The 10951-nt window shown below is 44.9% G+C and overlaps 1 protein-coding gene across 1 annotated transcript; it reads left to right on the top strand.

The window, feature by feature from the left end:
* Nucleotides 1-504: 504 nt before the first annotated feature.
* On the top strand, nt 505-10462 carry LOC311057220 (septin-5-like; the record flags this gene model as incomplete). The annotated part of the gene is made up of 13 exons (XM_084074169.1): nt 505-541; nt 977-981; nt 2130-2996; nt 3758-3854; nt 4037-4123; nt 4554-4677; nt 5708-5842; nt 6188-6305; nt 8539-8634; nt 8872-8968; nt 9334-9496; nt 10070-10172; nt 10391-10462. 13 exons carry the CDS (start codon nt 505-507, stop codon nt 10460-10462), a joined length of 2001 nt encoding a protein of 666 aa, XP_083930295.1.
* Nucleotides 10463-10951: the final 489 nt, after the last annotated feature.

Below are 10951 nucleotides of genomic sequence, written 5' to 3'. Positions count from 1 at the left end.
ATGATAATATACAGGAAAACTGTATAAAACAATATATTTTTTTATTGTGGTATTGCTACTTTTACTTTGTAAAATTTCTGAGTAGCTACTCAAAAAATTTACAAAGTAAAAGTAGCAATACCACAACATAAAAATACTAGTAAAAGGCCTGTGTTCAAAATGTTACTTGAGTAAGTACAAAGTAAGAAGAAGTAGCTACTTCTTCCACCATTGTCACTAACCCATGATAGGCCAGACAGCAACAGGCGGATAATAGGCTCAGGGTGAGCACCACTCTGCTCATTGTGCGCGCTGAGCGACGTCACGGCAGGACGACAATCTGTCACTCTTTTCATTAATTAATACTGTATGTTATACTGTCTTACAATTTGAGCTTTAACACGCTGGTAACATTGCTTTATTGCTTAGGTAGCTTTGGGTCAGCAACCTTTTACACTTGCATTGATCATTGAACAGACACAAACTGTGTAAAACCCAGAGGGCTGATCATTCATCATGAACCACATGTCGTCCCCCGTCCGGATCCCCAACCAGAAGAAAGGTAACAGAAAGGAAACATTATTTCATTCTAACGGGATTAGTGGGATTATTTGCGGGATTATTTGCAAAAACGGTCTATTAGGATACTGAATCATGTAATCACTGAACAACAACAACAAATTGTTGTTGTTGTTAATTAATACATTAATCAATTCCATGCTTGATTACATTGATTGCATAACTATTCATTATTTTTGCTAGAACATTTCAGGTGTGTTGTTTTCATGCTTTGTGAATTTGTATTTATTGAACATATTAGATCCAAGATCAAAGATTTCTTATCTGTAGCCTAGTCTATGGAAGAGTAACATGCTTTTATTTAGGTTGCTCAACGTTGTAGCAACCTTTACAGCAATAATAACAATAACAATGCCTTCCTACTGTCTACAACTACCTCCCTTCTTCCTCTGTCATCTCTACTATACAACCTGCTCAGAGAAGGTAGGCCATATTATAGTGTGTGTGTGTGTGTGTGTGTGTGTGTGTGTGTGTGTGTGTGTGTGTGTGTGTGTGTGTGTGTGTGTGTGTGTGTGTGTGTGTGTGTGTGTGTGTGTGTGTGTGTGTTAAACCTTCTATACCCAACCCTTCTGGAAGCATATTAGAAGCTAGGTTAAGCCTGCTGCAAAGCTTTGTGGGTAATCTGACAGGTGGAGGAGGAGTGTTGAACGAACAGACAGACAGGCAGGCAGGCAGGCAGGCAGGCAGGCAGGCAGGCAGGCAGACAGACAGACAGACAGACAGGCAGGCAGGCAGGCAGGCAGGCAGGCAGGCAGGCAGGCAGACAGACAGACAGACAGACAGACAGACAGGCAGGCAGGCAGGCAGGCAGGCAGGCAGGCAGGCAGGCAGACAGGCAGGCAGGCAGGCAGGCAGGCAGGCAGGCAGGCAGACAGACAGACAGACAGACAGACAGACAGACAGACAGACTGCTCTTCACAGGGCTGGAACAGAGGAACCCTATAATAGAATCAGCTGTATAGTCTACCTAACTCCTTTAATGGGAGACAGACAGTGTGTGCATGTGCGTTTGTGTGCACATAGAAGCTTGGCCATCATCGACACTGCAACATGATGTGTAGACTCACCCAGTATGTAAGTAGACAGTGTGTGTGTGTGTGTGTGTGTGTGTGTGTGTGTGTGTGTGTGTGTGTGTGTGTGTGTGTGTGTGTGTGTGTGTGTGTGTGTGTGTGTGTGTGTCTCACACTGGCATCAAATAGTGATGAAAAGTTTGAAAAGACGTTTCCAAGAGCCATGTCAGAGGCTAAAGATGCCACCGTTATTGTATTATTATGTGGGTGCAGTCAGACAGTATATTATCATGGGGATCAGAAATATAACCATACCCCCTTTTATATAATCAGTTCAGCAGTTATCCACTTAAAACTACTTAAAAAATAGCTAAAATAGATAGTTATAGTTAATGTTTTAGATATAATTGTTATACAGTAGATATAGTTATGGTTAGAGTGGATTATTACCATATACCATGTGACTTATTTTTTAATTAAAAGTGAGTGAACACAAGCTCTTAAAATAAAATATAATGCTTAAACCAGCACTGCCTAACCCATATCGTGGTCCTGTCTCAGTTGTCCAGTCTGTCCATCGAGGACCCTGAAGACACAGATCTTCCCTACGCCATGAGGGACCTGCCGCCTGCCCACCAGCCCTCGGAGCAGCAACCCACAGCGGGCTACGAGACCCCCGTAAACCATGAACCCGGGAGAACTAGAAGTATGGAACAGCAACCCACTGCGGGCTACGAGACCCCTGTTGTCAGCCATGAACCCGGGAGAACTAGGAGTTCGGAGCAGCAACCCACTGCGGGCTACGAGACCCCTGTTGTCAGCCATGAACCCGGGAGAACTAGGAGTTCGGAGCAGCAACCCACTGCGGGCTACGAGACCCCCGTAAACCATGAACCCGGGAGAACTAGAAGTATGGAGCAGCAACCCACTGCGGGCTACGAGACCCCCGTAAACCATGAACCCGGGAGAACTAGGAGTTCGGAGCAGCAACCCACTGCGGGCTACGAGACCCCCGTAAACCATGAACCCGGGAGAACTAGGAGTTCGGAGCAGCAATCCACTGCGGGCTACGAGACCCCCGTCGTCAGCCATGAACCCGGGAGAACTAGGAGTTCGGAGCAGCAACCCTCTGCGGGCTACGAGACCCCCGTTGTCAACCGTAAACCCGAGAGAACTGAAAGTTTGGGGCGACTGCCCAGCCATGCTGGGGGGCCCCCACCCTCCCACCTCCCTGCCTCCTGCACCCTGCCGGGCTCCCCGACTGCCCCTCACAGACTAAGCGGACCCCTGCTGGACGCGGAGTTCCCGTCCCTGTCGATGAGGAGGCAGCTGATGTCGCAGAGCTCCCCAGAGTCCACGCTCAGCTCGTGCTCGCGGCCACGCAGCCCCTGGGCCTGGGGACACTTTGACCCTTATGACTCCCCGGAGGTGTGTCTGTTTTCTTCATTGTTTTTGTTATTTGTATTTGCTTTATTTAGTCAAAATGATATTTCTAAAGCATGATTTATACTTATATATTCTTGTTTATATTAACTCATACTTTAAACAATTTGCTGATCTACAAGGTCATAGCATTACAATGCGACACATTGTGAGCTTGTAGATCATATTTTTGGAGGAGCATAAATTGGACATAATTGCGCAAGAGATTATGTATTCACCAATGAAGCTACATTAGTCTTATTTATTTGTTTAGCAGAGAATTTACACATTAGTTAACCTTTGTGATGTATACTGTGCCAGATTTAGAAAAGAGTTCATTTTCATCTGCTGTTTCTGGGCAAGCTGATGTTAAGAGGTTATATAGGTAAGGTTATATAAAAAACGTTTTTTAGCGCCTTCCATGATGTTGTTCCTTTTTGTTTGAGGTTCTACAATCGATGATGTCTGTTGACCTGCACTGCGGACATGTTTTGTGTGAACTTGTTCCCTCTCAGAAACGTGCAGAGTCCTATGTCCATGACTCCCATTACTGTGATTTTACAGCATTATATGCTGCTGAATAAACAACTTCAGCCATTCTGCAATGACAAACGTGCTGCAATTATTTTACTAAGCAGCTATTTATATTGCCAAGAGGTTAGTTTTGATACCAACCCTTTTCTGGTGTTTTATGTTTGTGAATTAACTCTTACCACCTTTCCAAACAATACACTCATACTGTACATGTTTTGTCTATGTCTATGCAGGATCAGGAGAAGGAGTATGTGGGCTTTGCCACGCTCCCCAACCAAGTACATAGAAAGACAGTGAAGAAAGGCTTTACGTTCACCCTCATCGTAGCAGGTGAGTGATCTCAGTTGGTTGTCACTGGACCACTGGATGGCTAGTATATATATTCGGGCAATGCCCGTTGGAAAAGCATGTCCCTCGGTTGTGAAATACTACAGTATTTCTTATTTCTCTCTCTCTCTCTCTCTCTCTCTCTGTCTCTCTCTCTCTCTCTCTCTCTCTCTCTCTCTCTCTAGGTGAGTCTGGCCTGGGTAAATCTACACTGGTCAACAGTCTGTTCCTCACAGAGCTCTATAAGGACAGGAGGGTTCCCAATGCTGAAGGTGAGGCACCATCAATTCATCTACTTTGCTCTGTATGAACAGAACAGGACTTAAGGGATACTTGACCCAAAGCATACAGTGTGATTCTAGATATACTGTAAGCATAGACACACCAAGCTGACATCAGGCCATTGGGCCGCCAATAAGCCACTGTGGCGGGTAATCGGTTTTAAAATGTTCAAGAGAGACAGAGAAAGCACACAATTATTTGGTGGCACAAATGCCAAATATCAGGGCAACAAAAGGCCACAAAATAAAACAATGATTTTAGTCCACTGAAGTACTAATTACATTTATGGATTAAGGATTATTTTTTTTAATGTATTCATATATTGGTGTTTACAAATTACCAACTCAGTGTCAAATGATCATAAATGCTCAGATTTTGGCCTCTGTGTGTTTGTGTGTGGGTGTGATGTGTGATGTGTAGAACGGATCCCTCAGACAGTGAACATTGTCAGACACACGGTTAGCATCGAGGAGAAAGGGGTCAAACTGTGCCTGAATATCATCGACACGCCAGGGTTTGGAGATGCTGTCAACAACACAGAAAGGTGAGGACATTAGTGAACTCAACCCTGCTCAACTAAAAAAGCTTTTGAATGGTGTCTGTATTCATGTTTATATAATATAGAGCAGCTTCGTTCACAAACTGCACACCTACTGTAGTTACTAACCTACTGTAGTATAGTATGATTGCCTTTTGACTTTCATGATTTTCTTAAAGATGATATTGATATAGTGTAATAGGATTTATTGTACTTATTGACATAGTATATTTATTTATTTTACAGTTTTTTTTATGTTTTGATGATTCTTTTTTTGAGTGGTGCCGAAGGCAACCACTCCTATATCTGGCTTTGTCCGTGTGTCTGTATGTATGTATGTATGTATGTCTGTCCACAAACATTGATGACAACATCAATACGGGGGTCAATACGGGGCTCATCAAAGGCACCACTCACTTCACATAGGGTGTGATTTTTAGCGGTATAGAGCGGATCCTGCTCTATACCTGACTTTGTCCGTGTTCACCGTCAACGCTCTGATTGGTCAGACCCGTCAACGTTCTGATTGGTCAGACCCGTCAACGCTCTGATTGGTCAGACCCGTCAACGCTCATGACATGGCTATAAACACATTATAAACACATATCGATGACAAAATGTATCAAAGGCGCCGCTACCTTCACACAGGGTGTGATTTTTTTCTGTATACTGAGGAGAAACATTGGCAGCCAAAAGCAGTGTTCTGACCCAAATTAGTTGTCTTTAAGCAAGGCTCTGAATCTCTGACCAGCTTCACAGGAGTGCTGCTGTTGGGCCGCCATGTACAGTATGGTGGCCAACAGAGCATTTCCGAATATGCAAGTTCTCAAACTTTTTAATTTCAAGGTCCCCCTGTTTGATATGCTTTAGGCTACGGGCCCCCATAACTCTTAGAGAAAACAAATACCAAATGGACCCCCTGAGGGGGGGACCCCTCTCAAGGACACCTGGTGGTCCTGCACCCCATTTTGAGAACCGCTGCTATACCGTAGCTGTTGTAGTTTTCTCATGGTGATTTTCTGTGTGTCAACTGCAGCTGGAAGGTGGTGGAGGACTTCATTGACCAGCAGTTTGAGCAGTACTTCAGAGACGAGAGTGGGCTTAACAGGAAGAACATTCAAGACAACAGGGTCCATTGCTGTCTCTACTTCATCTCTCCGCTTGGCCACGGGTACACAAAGCTGAGGAGATCTCATATCCTTAACCACTTAAGCCCTATATACGTTTTGAACACTTTTTTTTGGTTCACCTATAATGGCATGCCCAAACTAGGGACACCAGGTTGAAAGTGGTTCAGTGTTCTCAATACGTCTGTAGTGTTAAGTTTACTCTAAACATCCTTAAGTCACAATGCACCAATCAAACGGCTGAATGACACAAGGTTAATTGTGAGGTGACACATTTGGTGATTTGTGTTCATTTCCTGCCATATTGGCTGGCTTCAAGTACACACATACATATCATCCTAGTAGGCCAGTCCAATTGCTACATATAGTATGTGTGTGTCCTCCTTCAGTCTGCGACCGTTGGATGTGGAGTGCATGAGAGCCCTGCATGAGAAGGTCAACATAGTTCCTGTACTGGCCAAAGCTGACAGTCTGACACCACAGGAGGTGCACAGGAAGAAGCAGAAGGTATGAAACACTCATACCACATGTTCAGTTTCAGCATTGGAACTAGAAAAATTTGCTCCTCGGAGCACAGGTCTCCGCCAGGCCAGGTAACTTATTGTGGGCCAGCAAAGTTGAAAAAGGCAACATGGTGGAAAACCTGTCAGGTGGAAATTGGTGTGGCTTATTTGGGTTGCGTAATAATACAAAGTTATTTTTTGTTGTTGTTGTATGGCCTGTTACAGCGCCACCATGAGGCCAATTTGAAAAATGTGTGCGTGCTTCCTTGGCCTAGTGGGAATGTGCGTGCAAAGTTTCACTGCAATCGGACGCTGCGTTCAAAACGGGCCACTCCTACAAACTTAGGAAGCCAATCTTAGCCAATCAGGCTGGAATATGAAAAAGCTGACAGATCCGTCTTGATCACATGTAGAAAGAGAATGTGACGTCACACCATTGAAAGTGATAGCTGAAAACCTCCCAAGATGGCGCCACCTGTCCATATAGAGATAAAGTTCATGGTATTTGGACACAATCTGTAGGAGCAGCAGCGTAGCCAGCGTTGGGCAAGGCGGGCAGTTGCCCACCCAGTTGAGCCCTTGCTCAATGATGCTGCTGAAAGACGGACCAAAAAAATAAACAACGTCTCTGCATTACGATGGATGGACGGGCACTCAGGCAGTAAATCACCTTTCCCCAACAACACCTCCATTCTGTTTAGAGTCGCCATGATTAGCGGACTTCCTATGGTGCTTCCCTGCCTTCTATGGTGCTTCCTATGGTGCTTCCCTGTCATCTATGGTGCTTCCTATGATGCTTCCTTGTCATCCATGGTGCTTCCTATGGTGCTTCCCGGTCATCTATGGTGCTTTCTGTGGTGCTTCCCTGTCATCTACGGTGCTTCCTATGGTGCTATCCTGTCATCTGGCTCATTTTGCACAAAATGCCACAAATCATGAACGCAGCTCCCGATTGCTGTGAAACTTTGCATGCACAACCACACAGTAGGCCAAGGAAGAACCTCCACCTACATTTTTCACATCGGCTGTTGCTACAACAGCCCACTTAACGTTTTGACAAATAACTCTTGAACCGTAGCTCATACAATAACATTTTTTTTTGCCTCAGCCACTTGTGCCAGATTACATTTTCTGGCATTTAGCATTATATTCAAAACACACAATTTACTACTACTTCTACAGATTTAGTCAAAAACTCACACAAACTGGTGCACATTATCTCTGAGATGTAAGATGTATGAGTTAAGCTATGACTGCCTTCCAAAGTGATCAAAAAGTGTGTTTTGCAAAAAAATGCATCATGGTAGAAAATCTTGCAGAGTGGAAGTGGTCTTAATGGGGATCCAAGGAATCCAGGCGAAACTTCACGTGAATCGGCCTGTTATAACAACGCCATGAGGCTGATTTGAAAAAGTTAGGGTGATATTTCTTCCTTGACCTAGTGCACTGTGTGTGCAAAGTTTCACGGCAATCGGACGCTGCGTTTATGATTTGTAGCATTTTGTTCAAAACGGTCCACTCCTGCAAACTTTGGAAGCCAATCAGGAGAATTTTGCAACCCCATCTTTTTCACCCAGTGCCAAGTAATCCTGGGTGCTACACTCCCTCTGCCAGCCTAGGGAAAGCCCAGAGCCGAGCTCATGCCTCCTTCAATGCATGAGAACTAACTAAGCCTTCTTATCACCCGACAGAGGGGAGTTTCCCCGGTTGGACGTAGCACGTGGAAGGAACACGTTATTCCAACCACTTCCGTGTGGAAGGAACACGTTATTCCAACCACTTCCTTTCAGATCTGTCTTGATCACATGACCATAGATCTCTATGGTCATGTGATCAAGACAGATCTGTCTGGAGTTTGTGTACCAATTTGTGTGAGGTTTGGAGAAAATCTGTAGGAGTAATATCAAAACATTTGTCTTCTGTTGGCGCTATAACAGTCCCATGTGAACAAATTGGGGAAGAGGTTCTTTCTTGTGTGCAAAGTTTCACGCCGATCGGTCCAACGGTGCCGGAGATTAGCTGTTCACAGACGGACGGATACACGGTCATTCAGGGCGAAAACAATAATCAGCAGAGACAATAATCTCAAAAGTCACTTTTCTCATCAGCTCTTTCTTCTTTCTCTCCCCCATCCTTTCCCCTTGTGCCCCTCTCTCTCTCTCTCTCTCTCTCTCTCTCTCTCTCCCTCTCTCTCTCTCTCTCTCTCTCTATCTCTCTCTCTCTCTTTTCCATGTCAGATTCGTGAGGAGATTGAGCGGTTTGGCATCAACATTTACCAGTTTCCAGAATGTGATGAAGATGAAACCTTCAAACTACATGAGCAGATGCTCAAGGTGTTGATTCTCTACATTCAGTTAAAAGCATTCCACTCATGCTTTGGAAAATGGTCAGCAGCAGTAATGCCAAGTACACAATGAGTCATAGTCAATTGGCTACACACACCATACTGCTAGCATGGTCCTATAAGTGTACACGTTATGGGAAATAATACGTATTTATTCTGATCATTTGATAATTATCATTACTGTAGTTTTATTTGTCTGTTTAACACCCCCCTACTGTCGCTGTAGGACAGTATTCCATTTGCAGTGATTGGTAGTAACCTCCAGATGGAAAGCAACGGTCGCAAGGTCAGGTGTCGCCAGTACCCCTGGGGTGTGGTAGAAGGTATGAAACACACACATTACACTGCATTGTTTTATTCCCATGGAAACAACACATTTGATTTGCCAAAAGTCATCTTACTGTATGTCATCATCTGTGATTAACAGACGGTCACCCATTTCTGAATCCTGCATTTGAGTGACTGAGCGACATGAGTGTTCTTTTATGCCTGATTTATACTTGGTTGCGTGGCAGGTTTACACACTGAAAATAGCAGCTCTACAAGCTCAATGCGACACAATGTGTCATGAGCTGATATTTTCGGTGTATAGTCTGGCTGTACAAGTCAGTTCAGTGTGCATGGCATTGAACTGAATGCAGCGATGTGACGATGGTTAACCTGTGATAACTTTCATTCTGTGGGTCAGTGGAGAACCCGGCCCACTCGGACTTCTTGCTGCTGAGGAACATGCTGGTCAGAACCCACATGCAGGACCTGAAGGACGTGACACGAGAGATCCACTATGAGAACTACAGAGCACATTGTATCCAGAACATGACGCGCATGGTGGTGCACGAGAGGAAACGCAGGTGGCTGGCAGTGGAACCTTTGACTGAATGCGTGTATGCTTTTCGTACCAGCAATATAGCAAATTCTGAAAGCCACGGCCCCATGATTTTTACATCGCTTGACAACAAGTCAGGTGCGCGAGAGTGATGCCTTGATGGCGTGCCCCAGCTGATGGCCTCGTGTTTCCGAATTGCACGTAATACTTGACAATGACGTGCACTTTTACGTTAGGCTAGCTAATGTTAGCTTATGTTGTGTTATGGTTTCTGAAATGTACTCTTGCGAAATGCATACACGCTGATGAATCAGCAGCTGGATTATATGGTTTGTTAACTGAGTAATTGAATGAATGAGAGATGGATGTTTTAGTAGATTGTTTATTCTTTCAAAAGAGGAACATGCTGTATTTCATTACCAAAATAATGTATATGACCCTGTGTGTGTGTGTGTGTGTGTGTGTGTGTGTGTGTGTGTGTGTGTGTGTGTGTGCGTGCGTGCGTGCGTGCGTGCGTGCGTGCGTGCGTGCGTGCGTGCGTGCGTGCGTGCGTGCGTGCGTGCGTGCGTGCGTGTGTGCGTGCGTGCATGCGTGTTAGTGTGAGGGACAAGCACCGGCGGGGGAGTGGGGTAGATTTCCCTCTGCCGCTGGCCTCCATCGACAACGAGACAGAAAGACTAATCTTGGAGAAAGACGAAGAGGTATGGATTTAAACCTAATGTATTATACTTCAGGGTACTACAGAACAGCTTGCCAAATTTGAAACTCACTTAAGAAGCTAAAATCCATTTGCAGCAAAAGTCACTTAAAAAGGCTAATTTGGCTTGACGTACAGCGAAGTATGAATTAATATAATAAAACAATTTGAATAAAATTGGCTTTACTGTCAGTCACTGACTTATAAATCCCTGTCCCCCAGTTGAGGAGGATGCAGGAGGTCCTGGAGAGAATCCAGGAGCAGATGGCGCACAGTCAGAGAGGAGGCTGCTGACCTGGGAGGACAGGGAGAGACAACCCAGGACAACCTACTTAGACCAGTGGTTCTCAAACTTTTCAAGACCCCCAAGTTTGGTATGCATTAGTCCATGGACCCTCCCTCCTCTGACAGTGTTTGAATGGAACCAAATGGACCCATAACTATGAACTATTTTGCTGAGAACCACCTGGAACCCTCTCAAGGACCCCCATGGGGGTCCCTGGACCAGGTGTAGTGCTGCTTTTAGAAGTGGGGGAGCGCATCTACTATACTGCTTGTTTCCCCCAACACTAAATCTCTTTGACAAAAATAGCCAATCTACAAGCTCACAACGTGTCGCAGGATGACTGACACGTTGTGAGCTTGTAGATTGCCTGTTTTGGGCCAATGTTCCCCCCAGAATATGGATGCTGGGGTTCAAGTGGTTTTGACCTTTCTCGATCTAAATTCTACAAGCGTAAGTGTTTCGTTCTCATTTGCATCTTCCATGCTTATGTGGCACGA

This window comes from Gymnoscopelus microlampas (assembly GCF_963454915.1).
Source record: "Gymnoscopelus microlampas genome assembly, chromosome: 12".
Classification (NCBI taxonomy): Eukaryota; Metazoa; Chordata; class Actinopteri; order Myctophiformes; family Myctophidae; genus Gymnoscopelus; species Gymnoscopelus microlampas.
Note: the sequence above shows the minus strand (reverse complement) of the source record. Positions and strands in the feature narration are given on the sequence as shown.